This window comes from Ischnura elegans, chromosome 9 (assembly GCF_921293095.1).
Source record: "Ischnura elegans chromosome 9, ioIscEleg1.1, whole genome shotgun sequence".
NCBI classification, from domain to species: domain Eukaryota; kingdom Metazoa; phylum Arthropoda; class Insecta; order Odonata; family Coenagrionidae; genus Ischnura; species Ischnura elegans.
In genome coordinates, this window is record NC_060254.1 from 39714799 (window position 1) to 39732501 (window position 17703).

General features: G+C 39.1%; 1 protein-coding gene across 1 annotated transcript; it reads left to right on the top strand.

The window, feature by feature from the left end:
- Window positions 1-5489: 5489 nt before the first annotated feature.
- Window positions 5490-13589, top strand: LOC124165653 (mitochondrial ribosome-associated GTPase 2). Its single transcript, XM_046543128.1, has 7 exons — window positions 5490-5844; window positions 5982-6128; window positions 8234-8350; window positions 9793-10065; window positions 10478-10616; window positions 12286-12518; window positions 13217-13589. Exons 1-7 carry the CDS (start codon window positions 5710-5712, stop codon window positions 13373-13375), a joined length of 1203 nt encoding a protein of 400 aa, XP_046399084.1. The 5' UTR covers window positions 5490-5709; the 3' UTR covers window positions 13376-13589.
- The last annotated feature ends 4114 nt before the right edge of the window (window positions 13590-17703 follow it).

The following is a 17703-nucleotide window of genomic DNA, read 5'->3' on the forward strand; positions in this document are numbered from 1 at the left end:
GTTACCCCATTCTAGGAAGCTCTGCAAATGAAAAATGTACTTGTATGCACTAATGTGAGGCGTAGCAGCATTTTTATCTGCTAAATGCACCTTTCTAAGGGCCAATTTTATTTTTGCATAGAATGATGTTGTTGAAGTCATTGACAGAATGGTATTATTTTTAGCCTATTGCATCCATAGCATGCTAAGAAGCTGAAGGGTTCTATATTTATCGGCCTGTAACATGTATCCTGATTTTTGATTGAAATTTGAAAAAAAACACATTTTTAATGAAGATGTGGAAGCTCCAAAAATTAAAAAAATTAAAATCCTAAATTTATTAATGCAACAATACCATAGAAGACAGCTAACTCACGAGTGTGTACAATATATGCTGCTCAGGCACTAAGCCAGAACTTTGCTTCCGGATGTGGTTGAGTGGTATGAAGGTAGCCTAAACTGGTAATTTTTGTCAATTACATTGCATTGGAAATCCATTAGTTTCATTGAATAAGCTATAATGTAATTTAATTTTAACTGATCATTATGGCCATTGTTGGATTTTATCAAAATGGCTGTAAGGCTCTGGTCCGGTAGTTCAGCCTTTTGCACCGAACGTCAGGTGGAGCCGACATGCATTTTCAAACGCAGAACACCTAATGTCAGGTATGGCTGTCATGGATTTATCAATGCAAGCGACTGGACGTCAGCTCTGGCCGACACAAGGGAGGGGAAGTCACTGCTGAGGAAGCAATTGTCTGATGCATTCAGGCCCAGCCTGAGACCCAGCTTAGCTAGTCCTTAGGACCACTCCTCGGCAATTAAGCCCGACCCTCCCTTTCATTTATGATCATCCTCACCGCAGGAATCCGTTGCAAAGTAGTTATATTGTCAATAGTTTTTTCAATGATATATTTTGTTGCATACTACAATTTTTTTATACTTTGAAATGAATTCTTTGTTTTGTTCTGCGCATAAGCAATTTTTAAATGACACTTTAGAGTTATAAATAACGGACTTCCGGACTTATAGCCTTATTACCTTTCATTTACTAACTTTGTTGCTATTAACGCTAGGTACCTGTTTAAAATTCCATGATGCTTTAAAAAATGCTAAAAATTCTTCTAGAAGAATAGATTATTGAAAATCAAATATGTACAATGTTTGGTTGAAAAAACACTGGTAACGCAATTAGTTGACCGTGGGTCCGTGCTGTGGTAGGGTTAGAGGGTGTAGTCCAGTGGCCGGTGTAAGGGACGGGCACCCTGTTGAGTTGGGTCCCAAATCTGAAGGACAACTCCACCCCAAAAAAGAGTTCTGTACAGAGAGGATTAAAATATTCTCATGCTACTGGTAGCACAGAAAATGTTTTCCAATTGTAGGCGCCGGCCGGAAAGTGTTAATATTATCCCATTGTGAGTAAAATTCCTGATGTCTGGCAACAATTTTGGTTTTAATTTTACTAGTATAAATATTTAAATGATATTATTTTAAATTAAACAAATTTATTACCTAGATAGCCTTAGAAACTCATTAAAATAAACAAAATATTTAAAAATTTTGACCCCCCCCCACCCCAAGCATTTGACTCACGAGCTGCCACTGTATAGACATAAAAGTACCGTGACCTAAATGGGTGCCTTTGGCAGTCGTGGATCAAGGAAAGGTGGCTGCCCCCCATTATTAAAAGAAAAATTGAACAGTCCGTGGTATTAACAGTGGCTTTCCAATGAAAGTTTTTATTTCACAAGGCAAGCAAAGGATGTTTATAATGATTTATGAATACTGAAAATCAACTTCCCAATTCCCTGTTAGACATCATTGTCAGTGGTGTCATGGTCCATCGCAGTATCAGCTCTGGTTAGGAAAATATACAATAGTCAAATAACTCTTTTATTAATTTTGGTGCCTCAAAATTTCTAATACACATACATTCATGGTCAAAATAATTTTTTTTCAATTTGCTTATTCGGAATTAGCTGTAATAATTGAAGCACACTGAGTAATATTTCACTTGTAAAAAAAGTTGACGAAAGTGCATTCCACCTCTGCTAATTTTGCTGTGACGCCACTGATCATTTTGGATGGATTTTTGCTGAGAGTTATAGTACACCACCTTTGCTCTTGGGAAAGTAATGAACAGCTCCCTGAAAACAATTGCCTCAATCTACCCCTGGCCTTCACATGCATCAATTTGTATCATAGGCAGTGGCGGCTGGTGGTAATTTGGTGCATTAGAGCAGATATAGGATGATTTAATTATATTATGTTAATCCTAATCCATGAGCATCATATTTCGTCGTAATAGATTACATAGCATAGGCGGATCCAGGGGGGGGGGCACGGGGGCACGTGCCCCCCCCAGACCCTCAAAAATATGCAAGATTTTTAATACGGTCCCATTATCATTGCATTCGTTTTGTATTGCGAGGTATCCTTGTGCCCCACCCAGAACAAGATCCTGGATACGGCCTTGCTTGTGCCCCTCCCAGAAAAAAATCCTGGATCCGCCCCTGCATGAAAATAATTATTCTAAACACACCTTTACAAGTGACGGTAGGTGAAATTCATTCTCCTTTCCTTACACCCTATGAGGAAGTAGTGTAGAAAACGGCCCTACAGATGACTCTGTAGACGGACTAGGATCCTGGGCGCAGGTAGTGTAGGTGGCGGCTACACCACTACACTACCTGCGAGTCAGTCACCAAAATATGCGCGTGTGCACTTGCATCGTTTTGAGTCTGCTCCCATCACCCATTTGAACTGTACATACCCCCCCCCCCCGCTTACTTCGTCCCACCAGAGCACCCTCAAGCGATCGCATAGACGGAAAATGTGCCCAGCGCGATGCCACGGGATCCCACACTTGCAGGAGTGGTGAATTCGAAAAGGAGATAGCTGTAGCGTTCGGAGGCTCATGTTTCTTACATATACGGATAGGATTTTTATCCTTCTCGTTGCATAGGAATAGTTTTCTTTCATAATTTATTCATCTTTGGGTGTGCACTTGCTAACATGCGTATACGCACACGCCGCCACTGACCATAGGCATGGCAGAGCTGCTGCTATGGTCTGTCGAGGTACTTATTTGGTCTGTCATGGGATTTTACCTTTCTCCATTTAACCCTTAGATTACGGAAACATTTTAAAATGTTATGTACACTGGTAGTGAAGGCTGTTCGGGTGCTCCACCGGGTAATCTCCTTCATGGCTGCCGACATTTCGGGGTGCGAATCGTACTCCATCCTCAGGGCTGAAACTATAACCTTAGTTATATACGCTGGCTGCAGGATAAATGTTTTTAAACATTTGACCATTGCTTGGCAGTTTCGCAAATTTTTTATCGCTACCCGGGTTGTGCCCAAGTGCACTTTCCCTCACTGTAGAGATCGCTAATGCGGCTTAACTCTCCACGGCCATCCCTCAGAGCAGGGGTGCAGCTAGGAATTAAGGCTAGGGGGGGTTTAACCCATCAATGCTCATGGGTGCCATATAGCACCCAGTGCAGTGCCGACCCAATACTCCTGCAATGCATATAAATGTGAATTTTAGCATACATTTCGGTGCACATACTTAGTGGAAGGTTTCCTCTATTATTCACTCAGTTTGGATTGTGTTCATTGTGTTGAGCTCATATGTATCATATTTTATAAAAGTGAAATATGTTTCAATTTAAAAAAAAACTTTGGGTGCTGACGGGTGCACAAAACTCTGGGGTGTCTGAGGGTGTGGAATACCTGCTAGGGTAATCGGGAGGGGTGGGGGCCCTCCCCTCACAAAATTTTCAGATGAATGGTTGAAAATGGTGAGTTTTACAGCTTTCTGAGGGATATTTTATTAATATTTACACTTTTCTATAAGTAATATTAATCCAATTAAGTAAAATGGATTAAACTTAAAAATTTTCTGAGCTCGGGGGGGGGGGGGGGGGGGGGGGGGGTTTATCCCCCTAAATCCGCTCCTCACTGCCTCACGGCAAGGGTCCCTTTTGGAATTTCCTATCATACTGCCCATTTTGTATTGTTTCCTTCCTGCTCCACGCTGTTAATATGCCTATGACAAGTGCCCAAATGTAGGCCCATCCCTTAGTAAGAAAGAAGGAAGGGCTGCCCCAGATTAAAAGGGTTCACTCCTTCCGAATCAGTCGGCCAGGTTAAAGGGAAAAATATTTCTTGGTTCTCTCCCGTACAGGCTCTCAGTTAAAATTATTCACTCCTGCAGGTAAAGGATTAAAGTGTATGTATTAGGGTTCCAAGCCACACTTGTGATTGTTTATTATAGGAACCATGTATTTGTTATTATTGTGCCAAGAATGATCTATAGAACAGTCTGTGGATTATTCCTTTTGTAGGATAACCTTCCATACATCTGGGAACAGTAAATTTGTTTTTGTTAGTTGCAGCCTGTATTGACCTATAATGGCATCATCCATTACCTTCCTCTCATATCCCTACCTCCATAGGCATTGGCGGGCTCCTTACTGTGGTGGTATCTTCATGCCTTTTCCTTCCTCATCCTCCTCCCTTCAGATTACCCTGGAATAAAAGTATCTGACATATGAGCGTAGTCTCAGGAAGGTATCCCTGCTGGTCTGCCTGGGGTTCAATTACTGTTGTGCCTAGGATGGCTCAGTGTGGAAAGTTCTTATACATCTTAAATGGTGATAAACTAACCTAGAATGCATAGCAAGAAGACAAATTCAGAGGAATTAAGGGAGGGTTGGTTCAATCATTTTTTTGGGAGGTTGTTGGTAGATGGATGTGGAGATGAGAATGCACCTAGCAGTGGCGCAGGGAGGGGAGGTTTTGGGGAATAAAACCCCCCTGAGAGCTCAGAGAAATTTTTAAGTTTAATCCATTTTACTTAATTGGATTAATATTACTTATAGAATAGTTTAAGGATTAATAAAATATCTCTCAGAAAACCTTAATACTCACAATTTTGAACCATTTATCTTTAAAATTTTCTGAGAGAGGGTCCCTGCACCTCCCACTTACCCTGGTGGGTATTTCATACCTACCAGACCCCCAGTATTAGTTGCGCCTAAAACCCCCGCTAGCCTTAATTCTTATAACTGCGCCCCTGGCTCCTAGGGCTTAGCTAGTGGGTTCTGCATTTTCGCCCATGAGCTGAAAGTCCCTAAAACTTCGTAATTGGAGACGCTTGATGGTATAGGGTGATATAGAGAAAGTCATTTTGTAGAAAATGCTTTGAAAAATTCTCAGTCTGCTAACAGAGGTATATGATCCATTACATTCCCTTTAATTAATGTGATCTTAGACCCTAGTCCCAAGAATTTGGACATGAACCCAGGGCATAGCGATCCGCGTCCATACTCTGCTCACCAAATTCCCTTTTTTAAGAAATAAAGGCGTTCTATAAATCCCGTAAATGTAGTACATGATGCCTTCAATGGAAGTTGTTTCCAGCATGATCAAGTATTCCGAAAGTTTAAGCGACCGCGAAGGATCGAAATTTCTTAATAATGATAGTCATTTGTCATGTTGAAAATAAATGAAGCAAGAAAAACATACAATTCGTGTGAATTCCAGTGTTCAAAAACATTCAATTCCAATGTTAAGGCAGGTCCATAATAGAGCAATAAATTGCGCAGGAGCCTAGGAAACTAATCCGTCACACTCTGTGCAATTGCGACATCCCCAAAAACGAAAACAGTCCCTGTCTGCGCGATGTTTTCATTTTGCACTTCGTTATGCTAATACTCGCGAAATGAAGAGGTGCACTCTTTTAATAATTCGGCGTGCAAGTGATGCCATTTATTCATCGTCGTTTGTAACAAGTGCGAATTCCGCTTCAAATGTGTATGCCTTGAGGTGCACTAAGCCCAAGTCTCTGCGGAAGACAGTAAGTAGTATTTTTTGTGCATCTTTCCACTTAAAATGCTCCTTCTGTTCAACGTGTTGTGCTTAGCCAGTATAAATCGCAGCCCTCTTTCCTGTTCGCTATTTGGATTTTTCACGGTTTAATGTCGATCGTTGCAGGTGAAGCAATTTGTGGACTCAAAAAGAGTACGGGCGATTGGCGGCAAAGGTGGCGATGGTGCCATCTCTTTCATGCGGTTATGGGCCAACGATCATGCGGGGCCTGACGGTGGTGACGGCGGAAATGGTGGGCACGTTATATTTCTGGTGAGTTCCAAGACTGTGCAAAATATTGTATTGCAATCATTCATACTATGAAAATTCTACCGTTGCTGTTGCTAGAAGAATGTTTTGGGAGTTCACGTATAGAGAGGGTTCCCTACGGTTGACACCTTCAGTGTTCAAATTTTAGCCCAAGCTGGGGCTGGCAAACATTCAGCATATATGCCCAAAGTGGCGCACAGTGAAATTAATCCCTTAGGAGCTGAGAGGATGGTGAATTGGAAAAATCCATGTTGAGTCCACAGGGCCAAAATAGCTACTGCCTAACATTTATCTAAATATATTTTGAGATAGTTTAATGGGAGTGAGTTTGGTGTTCAACTGTGACTTCTGCTATTGGCAGGATCCCTTTGAGTTAACAACTATTTTCTGTGCCATGATTCTGTTTTCATTTTTTTGGTAAATCGCAGTGCATGGTGCTGGGTGTTGATAAGAGGTCTCCCACTCTGCACCTACACTTGATAAAACAAATAAATATTTCACCGAAAACAATGCAATTGCGAATACACTAACATATGTTGGTACTGTCATAAGCCGGTACTTTTCTATCGCTTCTGTTGACCACACCAGCAGTGGTAGGGGGATATACTTGCTGAATACTTAGGAGGAAGGAAGATAGCATCTCCTTTGACACATTCCTCGTCCAAATGTACTTGGATGAGTATGCGTTGAATGAGTCCCCTAACTATCTCACCGACTCAAACTGAACCACGATCCCTTATACAAAGAGCATTTGGATCGTGAGCACCGTGATCCCTCTTTCGACACCTCCATTGGTAACCATTAGACATGCTTCTCCTTTCACTCAATTTCATCCATGCACCACATTAAGGACATTAATACTTCTTAGCAAGTAAGCAGGCTTTCATACCCCAGTCCGCAACAAAATGATGCAGACTGGTATCAGTAGGAATTCTTATGAATATTAACACTCCTAGCAACAGTCGATGGAATGACGATTAGTCCATTAAATGAAAGCATGGAGTAAGTCTATTACTCTATGATAATAGTGAGGTGGTAGTGACCCCCACCCTTCCATGATAACAGCCAAGGGCCATACTCTGTGAATTGGCCCAATTTTTAAAATACTATCGTATCTCTGTTAAAATATATCAACTTCTACATAATGAATGTTCTTGTTGAAAATGCTTGCCACATTTTATTTCATTAGTAATTGGAATCGACCTCCAGGATTGATGTCTGAGTTTATTATCAACTTTAAATAACACTAATTGAATTACATAATTGAATTGAATAACACTAATTGAATGACATAATTAGTGCTAAATAGCACTAATTATGTAATTCAATTAGTTGACTGGAAGGGAAAATTTACGTGCATGTGAAAAATTCCTCTTTGTGTTTCATGTGTTTTCATGCATCATTGCGGAGACTTATTATGGCCTGCCCTTTGTCAGTACTGGCAGAAGCTATGTATGATACAATAACATCACTCCAATCCCTCGCCAATGAAAGATGTTTTCATGAGAATCCTATTCCTCCAGAGTTTGGGCTTCTTTGTAGTTGGTTTTGAAAAGAAAAATGTGCATTTTTGGGAGTCCCCTCCACATTGGTATAATTTAAAGAAATGGACTAGTTCACCATCATTTTTTTTAACAATAGTGATGGAGTTTGAAAAATAAACAGACGTGTTTTTCCATTTTTCATTTTTCACCAACTTCATGATCTATTTGCTATGAAAAGACAAACACCAACACCTCTCAACTACTCCTCAAACTTTTGTTAGGGCCTCTTGCGGTTCTTTGTTTTTCATAATCTTGTGACCATGATTTCTTTCCTCAATGAAAGGTTTAGCCCAAATGAGAAAATGAACCAGAACTCTAAATTGAAATAACACACTCATGAAAAGTGGGCTTCAACTGTCATGTTTTCTTATTTTAAAGATTTGAGAGAATGGCTTAATATCGAAGATGATTTTTTGTTCCTTATAAGAAAATATCAAAATTCAAGGTGGGTAGCAAGGTTGGTTGAGTTGCAAAGGAATCACACATGTATTAACTCGATGGATTAAACATATATTTTCTGTCTTTATGGGAGTAAAAATTAGTGTAATTGTATTCTCTTTGTAGGCTTCCTCAAGTGTAAATGATTTGTCTAAGGTGCCCTCAGTTATTACTGGCAAAGACGGTGAGAGAGGTAATCCAAAAAACCGCTATGGTAGCAATGCAGATCATACCATAGTTGAAGTGAGTACTCTTTTATACCTCATTTTTTCTCAGTCTCATTTATACAAATTTTCTGACGTCAAGACTTATGCAAGGATTAACGTGCATGTTAGATACCTTGTATCCCATTATTAAATCACCTGTTTTCTGTAGATATTTGATTTTTATATGTTGAAGCTTTATTTTGCTCTGTTAAGTGATTGTATTAATTAGTGTGACATTTAGTCTGTATTTATCTTTTGATTTTGGTAATATTTTATTTTGGTTTTGGCATTGAGTTCATACTTTATGAAAATAGGGGAACTGTTGAGGTTTCACACAAGTTTTGATCGCAGTACCGTTTGTTTAGTAGTCCAAGATGTATCTATGTATGTGCAATAGCAAATTCATTTTTTGTTGCAAATAAGTGGAATGGATGACCAAAACTGATGTTACACAGTTTTTTGCTAGAATAGAGTAAATACAGTCAGTAACTTACCTATAGGTAGCATAGATACTACTAACAAAAAATTTTAAGCATGCTAATGAAAAATGTTGTCACTGCTCAAGATATAATTTTGTTACCATTGCAAGGATCAAGTCAAACTATAGCATGTCTGTCCTGGCTAAAAAGATGCATGAAATGGTATTGCATTTCATTTATCCAACAAATTCTTTGTACTCTCAGGTTATGATTTCTTTAGATATCTGTTACTCAGGCTGATTTAGGAATTTATACGAGTTTCTTCGAAATAAGCATTTAAATGGGTCTCCAAAAATGGGGGCATAGTTTCCAAAAATCGACAGAAACTCATGTAACAATGCACCATTACCTTATCATTATTTTTCCATGGGATAAAATGTTAACTTTTGAAAATGAGTATGATTGTATTAATGAAACTGAAAGAATGAAACTTTGTTAGGTTCACTAGTAGATTTAAAAAGGCACAACTCAAGTTTCATAACATAGTTACATCATCAGGTCCACCGGTACTTTCAACCTGAAGATGTAATTATGTTATGAAACTCTGGACTTGTTTTTTTTTATACTAGTGAACTAACTAAGTTTTATTATTTTGTTTTCCATAATGGAAAGGTTTCACAGAGTTAGGCATGAAGTTATAAATTATATGAATATATTCTTAAAGCTCCATTGACCATATGATCACTCTCGAACGTGATTATAAATGTGGACTGTATATTACGTCTTATATTGTTAAAATCAAAGTCGAACTGTGCCGGCGCATACCACTCACCGCTGCTGTTCCCGTTGGGGGCGGGATATGGCTCCGTCTCCTCGGGTTGCTCTCCGACCATGCGCTTATGGAGTTCACAGGACAACTGCACAATTTACTCACGTTCTCAGAGTGACAAAAAAAAAACAAAACGAAAACGCGACTACGCGTGGTATCGCCAACAGGTGGCGAGGCTCGACTTTGTATGGGAAATTCACAACCAAACAAATATATTTTTTTTCTTCTTAGGTTCCTATTGGGACTGTTGTGAAAAGGCTAGATCCTGAAGATACGAAAAAAAGTCCGACAACAGATCCATTGTGGTTTATGAAAGGGAAGGTGGTAGGAGACTTGGCCGCAGAGGGAACCATTTACATTGGTGCTAGAGGTGGTGCTGGTGGTCATGGGAATGCATTCTTTGCAACTGACACGCTCCAGTCTCCCCAAGTGGCAGAATTTGGAGCTGAGGGAGAAGATGGAACATTTATCCTTGAGCTGAAATCTATGTCTCAATTTGGCCTGGTATGTATTTCATCCATACTGTTTGCTTAACCTTAAAATATGCCATCATTATTGCAAATAATACTAATTTTTTTGCTATGGTAATATTTTAGTAATTCATCGAAAAAAAGTAAATGTCCTGGGTTGCTGCTATGCTATATGCCTTTGTAATTGGATTGGTCCTAATTTCCTGTTATCCTTTATTATACCTCTGAATTTAATCCATTTCGTGAGAATGTTATGTGTATGAAATTTTACTGCAATTGGGTGAGTGCCCATACCCATTTCCTGTTAACTCCAATTACCAAACCTATAACTACATATAATAAAACTATAATACAAAAATAACCTTCTGTTCTTCAGTTCTTGCGTGTAGCAGTTCATCATTCACTTTGGATCATGATAGCAATTTTCATTTCTACATTCATTTCAGATTGGATATCCTAATGCTGGGAAGAGCACTTTCCTCAGTGCAGTCACAAGAGCAAAGGCCAAAATAGCTCCATACCCATTCACTACGTTGAAGCCGCAACTTGGAATGGTTCGATACAGCGATCATGAGCAGCTGTCAGGTATGTTTCTTTTCTTTCTCCATTTCTAAAGCCTGAATTGCACAATCATTTTCCATGTGTACACCCAAGGATGCGAGGAAGTTCAGTATCTTTGGGGCTTGCAGAAGGTTGGTTTGGGTTTTTTTCTAAGTTACCCTGGAAAGCTTTTTTTTGTGTAACTAAATGGATAGTTGATATGATAAAGATTTCTCAGAAGTGAAGGTACGACACCAGGGGAGTCCAAAAAATCTTTATTTTATTTTATAATAATAATTCAACTTTATTGGGCAAGATTGGGACTAGAAATTCCCATCTTCCATCTAACCATTATTGATGTACACAAATAACAATTGGAATGCATGCTCAGCAACAAGTAAACTTGTGTAATAGTTCGATTCTGCCTACGGCAGTGAAATTCACATAAATTTCCACGAAAAAAATTCCACGGGAATCAAACCACACACCTTGGCTTTCGGGGGCACTGCACAGACCGCTATGCTATCCAGGTTCTTGGATTCCCGTGGCAATTGTAACAAGCCTCATGCTACTAGATGTTAGGCCCTCGGGGTCCATCAAGGATGGCAATGCGTGGGAGAAAGGACTTCAATGAAGCCACAACTGGTTGAGAGCCTCAAACTTGCGTTAAAGTCGCACTGGGCGGTAACATCTACATAATACCATGGGCCTTGGTGAAATGACCATGGAAATTCGGGAACCTGAATAGCTGAGTGTTCTTAGCAGAGGCTCGGAAGGGAATTTTTTCTCATAACAAGTGAACTTGTTTGCTTGATGACCCTAGTGGGAGATAGAATGAAAATTAGGTCTTCCATGAGAACAAGCATGATAGATAGGATCCTAGCGATGATATAGGATTTCTATTAAGCCACCTCTGTATCACATGATATAGGAAATCTTGTGCTTGCTGCACTGGATTGAAAATATCTTTTTGGTTAAGTGGGTGTGGTTAAAGCAAGTAGGGGTTAGTGGAGGGAAAGTTTATAAGCACGTGATTTTCCCTTAGCCAATCAAAAGACAGCAGGTGGGGCTTTAGAGCTTTGGAAACTCACTTGCAGACCTCTGTTGTGTTAACATGTCACACTGCGCTCAACGCTCGGAACCAGTTATGCCCCTTCCAGTGTATTTACAACCTCCTTGGTTCTCTGTTACTCTTCCTTAGGTTTGCTGGGAGGGAATTCTTTAATTTTGTGGTCATTATACTTGCTAACAACCACAGCTTTTGCATTGCCAAGGATCATTTGGTACAGGTTTGACTTTACTGATAGCAGTGGTGGGCCCAAAGGTAGGTAGGAGGGTGCAGTGGTGCAGCGAGGGGGGGTTTTGGGGGTTAAAACCCCCCCCAGAGCTCGGAGGAATTTTTAAGTTTTCTCTGTGGATTTTTCGCACAATTAATCCATTTTACTTATTCGGATCAGTATTACTCATAGAATAGTGTTAGGATTAATCAAATATCCATCAGAAGGCCGTAAAACTCACCATTTTGAACCATTATTCTTAGAATTTTTCTAAAGGAGGGCCCCCCGCAACTCCTGCTTACCCTTGCGGGTATGCAATACCCCCACACCCATAAGTATTATTTGTGCCTAAAACCCCCCCCAGCCTTAATTCTTGGCTGCGCCCCTGGGAGGGTGGAGAACTGTCCTGACTCATTGATCTTTTTTTTTTTTTACAGTGGCTGATCTGCCCGGCCTTCTTCCTGGTGCTCATAAAAACCGAGGGCTGGGACTGTCTTTTTTACGCCATGCGGAACGCTGTATAGCCCTGCTTCTAATTGTGGATGCATCGTTTAAATGCCCGTGGGAGCAGTGTGAAGAACTTCTTTCGGAATTGGGGCATTTTGATCCCAATCTCCCATCTCGTGCGCTCTTAGTGCTTGCCAACAAGATGGATTTGCCTGATGCCAAGGTAAACTCATCATATTCTTTTGCTTTCATTTTAAGGCTAGGTTAAAAAAAATTATCCATTGGGAGTGATTAGTGTGATTCCATATGCCAAAGGCTGTTCAGATACTGGGATTTCTAAAACCAAATAGTTTTTATATTATAAATACAGTAATGGTGGGTAAAAATCACAATAAATGCCTTTGTTTTCTTTGATGAAGGAAAATACCTTATTGTAACGAGGCTCATGGTGTCTAGCTACCAAAAACTACCCTATTACCTGGAATAGATTGTGGAGAACTGTCCTGACTCGTTGATCATTGTTACCATGTGGAAAATAGATGATTCATTGAAATAAAAAAATGCTTAATTCTTTTTTTTATATGAGTTTACTCTAAAACACGACTTAAAGATGTCCAAATTGATCAGGTTTTCATTAAAATTTGTGGAATTATATTATATTTATGATATCAAATAAAAATAGTAAATTTTACCTTTGCATGGCGTTGATAGAGGTTGGATATCATCGGCAAATGAGTCGTGTCTAAGAGGAAAACTATCTTGCATAAATAAAGATTTACCTTCCACAAAATTGTATTTTTTTCCTGTTAACATCTAATGGGTAGTGAAATGTTTTCTAATCCTAGTTACATTAAATTTATTTATTTGATACTGCATGTAATGTGCTTATGTTGAAAAAAATACTTTTTTTAACCTTTGCAGGAAAATCTTGAAAATGCTATGAAGCACATGAAGTTGCCTGTGATTCCTATGTCAGCAAAAATGGGAGATAATTTGTCTACAGTTTTGTCTGAAATACGTCGAATATATGATGAAAGTATGGCTGATAGTGACACTCAAGATGGAGATGATGAGAGCTAGTGGGGCAAAGCTATGCATGGCATCCATGCAATAAAAATGTGTAAATATGACATGATACCGTGGGTATATGAAAAGTTATAGAGAGAATGTTGACTTTTGTGAAGATTTGTTTTAATAGAAAAAAGTAGTGATCATTTGTATCAATGAGTTTATAAAATATATACCTGTATTTATGCTATTGCTGCAATACAAGAAGTATAATTTAATTTGTTAATGGAGTTTGTTCATTCAATTATTTTTCGAGCATCAAGGTTTTTTTTTTCTATGAGAAGTGAAAAGGTATGCAAAAATATTTTGAATAACAAAGTTCATTAATTCCAGCATTTCAGGCATCCCTTCTGGGAATTATGGTATGATCATTATTCATCTATCTTGGAGGCAAATGATCTTATCTATATATGTACTATAAAACCCACTTCTGACCTTGGACTCATACAAATGTTTAGAGATGCAACAGATGAAATGTGACAAAAACTCATAGAATTGAACCCCCTCTAAAATCATGTGTAGCCCAAGGAAAAATTTTTGAAAGGCTACATTTTTCTCTCTATTACAATGTTGCAGACTGTCTCTATGCCTCTGCTTTTTGTAGCCACTTGGGGTGAACGAGACGATATATGACAAAAGGTCATAGAATCACCCCCCTCTTAAATCGTCTGAAACCTTTGGAAAAGTTGCTGAAGCACTAAATTTTCTATCATTTACAGTGTTGATCCCTGCCTCTATTTTACTGCTTTTGTCTACTTTTTGGGTGCATTTGGTGGTCAAAAAATTGATGGTAATGAGGAATTAGAGAAGCTTGTGCTATATAACTGAGAAAAGGTCCGAGGAGAATTGACTGAGGTTTACATAGTGTGTGTAGACAAGTGGCCAATAGATATCCATTATTTAAAAAAAAAATTTAAGTTTGGTGAAATGAAAACTTACATTGGAAAGCCATCTTAAAAACTACTTTATTTTAAAATTCGTAGAAATTACGGGTGGGGCGGCCACTCACCCCAACCTTATAATCTGCCACAATGGAATAAATGTTTCTGCTCTGGAGCCAAAATCTTGAAACATATTAGAGATGCATAGAAGATAGTATTTACTATTAAATTAGTTATTTGCTATACATGTGGAGCATATTTTACCTAATCAGATTCAAGCTATCATAGAGCTAAACTATCGTAGGTGTTATTGTCGCTTATTGAACACAGAAAAATCTTAATCACTCTTCCACCTCACTTCGGATAGTCCCAAGATATCTATCCTGCCTTTCTCCATTTCCCTTTTTATGTTTTCTAGCTTACTCATCCTCAAATATTGAAATTAAACTAAGTAATGTTTCTCAATTATTGCTCTCAATCAATATATATTTCAGATTACGAAACATAGAGAGAAATGTGGTTTCAATTCCCTGGTCTATCATAAATTGGGATGAAAAATTAAGTAATTAGCCAAAGCCCGAGAAAGGCTGTTTATAACTGAGCTTCTGCTTTTCAACAGTGAAGTTTACGGTCCTTACATTGATGAAATGGGAGGTGACACACAAATGTAAATGAATGAAGAGCTGAAATTGGAGGAACGAAGGATGCGTGTCTATACATGCTTCCATTGCTCCTCCACATCAGACATTTGCTTTTTCCTCAGTCATTCCTGTGCCTCTTCTCTCTGGAGAAAGATGGGCTGTGTCCCATGAAAAATTTGAGCGAACCCTCCCCCATTAATTCCATCTTTTTATTTTTTTAAGCATACTGCATGAAATGAGTCAGTTTATATGCAGCCACATGCACGGATGCAAATTTATATGCACGAAGGATGAAGTTCACCATAAAAAAATATTTGGCTTCAAGCGCACAGCTAAGAATTAAGGATAGGAGGGGTTTTAGTAGCAACTAATTCTAGTGGGTATGGAGTACTGGAGGTGTGGTTGCCCTCCCCCAGAAAATTTTTATGATAAAAGGTTTAAAATGGTGAGTTTTATGGCTTTCTGAGGAATATTTTATCAATCCTTACATTATTCTGTAAGTAATATTTATCCAATTGAGTAAAATGGATTAAATTTTAAAATTTCTCTGAGTTCCGGGGGGGTTTTTATCCCCCAAAACCCCCCCTCGCTGCACCACTGTTTGGCTTAGCTGGGATTCGAACCTGGATCTCCTGATTGCCATTCAGGCATACTAGCCAATTAAATCACTAAGCCTAAGAAAGAATGGTGGCTTAGTCAGGACTGGTGGTGTAACTGACTAGCACACATGACTGGCTGTAGGGGGATCCAGGTTTGAATCCCGGCTAAGCCATACATTATTTCATGGAGAACTTCATCTTTGGCTTACATATTTTCATTTTTTGTTTAATCTTTACCATTGAACAAGGCAGCGGCCAGGATATGGACAGGAAGGCCTGGGGGTTTGGGCTTCTCAGTAGTGCCGGGGGAGCAAACAAAATAACCGTTTTATCTAGTGTAAATTGGATACCACAGAGGAGGCATGCCCCTTAGCCTCTCTCTGGATCTGACACTGTAGCAAGGAGAGTGATGTTTGGGATCTAAATGCCGTTTTGCTAGCCGATGTTATTTTCTGAAACTATGTATACAAGGGAATGTACGAAAAATGTCATGGCATTCTTCCTCGTATGCCCGGGTTCGAAAGATAAATGCAAGGAAAGATTTGATGCGGTATCACACCTCATGAGAAATTAGTATCGGTATAACCGCGTGCGTTTAGGAGACAAGCCTTCACTATTACCATGGGCCCTCTAGGTTCTAGGGAAGTTAATTTTTTTTCTATCTTCTAATTTAAGGAATCGTTTTTACAGCCCAACCTCTTTCATTAATGTCTGTTACAATAGTATTTTTTCTATTTTCATCTTATTTTATGGGTTTTGGACCTGCAAATGAGAACTCATGACGCGATTTAGGGGATTTTATTTTCCCATGACAAGCTAACATGCTGCCCGATGCATTTGGTTTGGATTTCGGGGATCCGTGAATACTTCTATTGATACTTAGGGCAGGGGCGGTCTGGGGTGAATTTGGGGGATGGGGCCCTCCCTCGGAAAAATTTTGGAAATTTTATGCCGGGAAACGGATTTTGAAACTATTCTTGCTCTTAAATACCAGATAAAAGTGAATAAAAATAGCAATTTCGTCAGGATAAAATACTGTAAAAAGTGAGAATTTCACAGTGTATAAAATATTATAAATCTTAAAAAACCTCTAAAATAAGCTTTTCGAATAACCCTGTCATAAAACAATCGGGTTGTCTTTAGTCTTCCGGCTCCTTTATTTTATTTATTTTCATACGACGTTTTTACGCAGAGTATTTTGTTGATTAAGCAAATCAATGAATTTTTTATAATAGGAAAAATATGGCTCAAGTAATCTGCACCTTTCGTGCACGCTTCACGGTAAACGCGAGTGTTGTGAGGGCCTCGTAAGTTTGGGGCCTTCGGCTATCGCCGACCAGCCGACCTGGCCAGACCTCCCCTGACTTTTTTTTGTTTTTGTAAGGGCTTCAATTGCTCGGTTAACATCCCTAATATTAGCTTATTTCTCCGTGATAATTCGTATCAATATGCCACTTTTGTAAAGCCGTTTAAATGTGCGGTGGGTGGCAGCCGAATGGAGAATCCTCTAATTTGTGACATTCGTGCCTTTTAATTTAGAATTAGCCGAAGATTTCTCGTTAAAAATACATGGGCCGAGGCCCTTCCCACGGCGTTTAGCGAAAAGCACCGCTCATGAGCGACTATGTTTATGCTAGCGAAATGCGGCAATCGATATTCCACTGTATGAATTTATGAGTTCTAGTCTCACCTTATCATTTAAATTTTGATTCGCGACTCTAATGTACCTGTATACCGTGGCGAGGGCTGGTCTATCATCCCTCCATTCATACCGGGGGGTGTTGCAGGAGGAATCTGAAATAATTCAAGATGTGGTAGGGGAGACAATTTGAAGCATTTCTTGTCCATAAACATGGGGTCGCCATTCCTTACTTATAACTAATCTTTGAGCTCTATTATTTATTTCTTTATTTCACCACCAAAAACGGCACAAAGGCTTTTACAATGGCGGTGTACGTAAATAAATAATTATTATTTATTTACGTACACCGCCATTGTAAAAGCCTTTATCGCTGAAAGATAACACAATAAATACGAAACTAACAGAAAACAACATTTTTGAACGTAAAAAGGGGCATTATGGATTAGGCAGCGGTGAATTTTTCAGGTGGCATTTTAAGGAGGATTTGTAAGTAGTGGCAGAGGAAAAGAGGTCCAGGGAGGGGATTTTTGAAGACATGGAGATAAACAAGGACGGGATTCGGTAGAAAAGAGAGCGT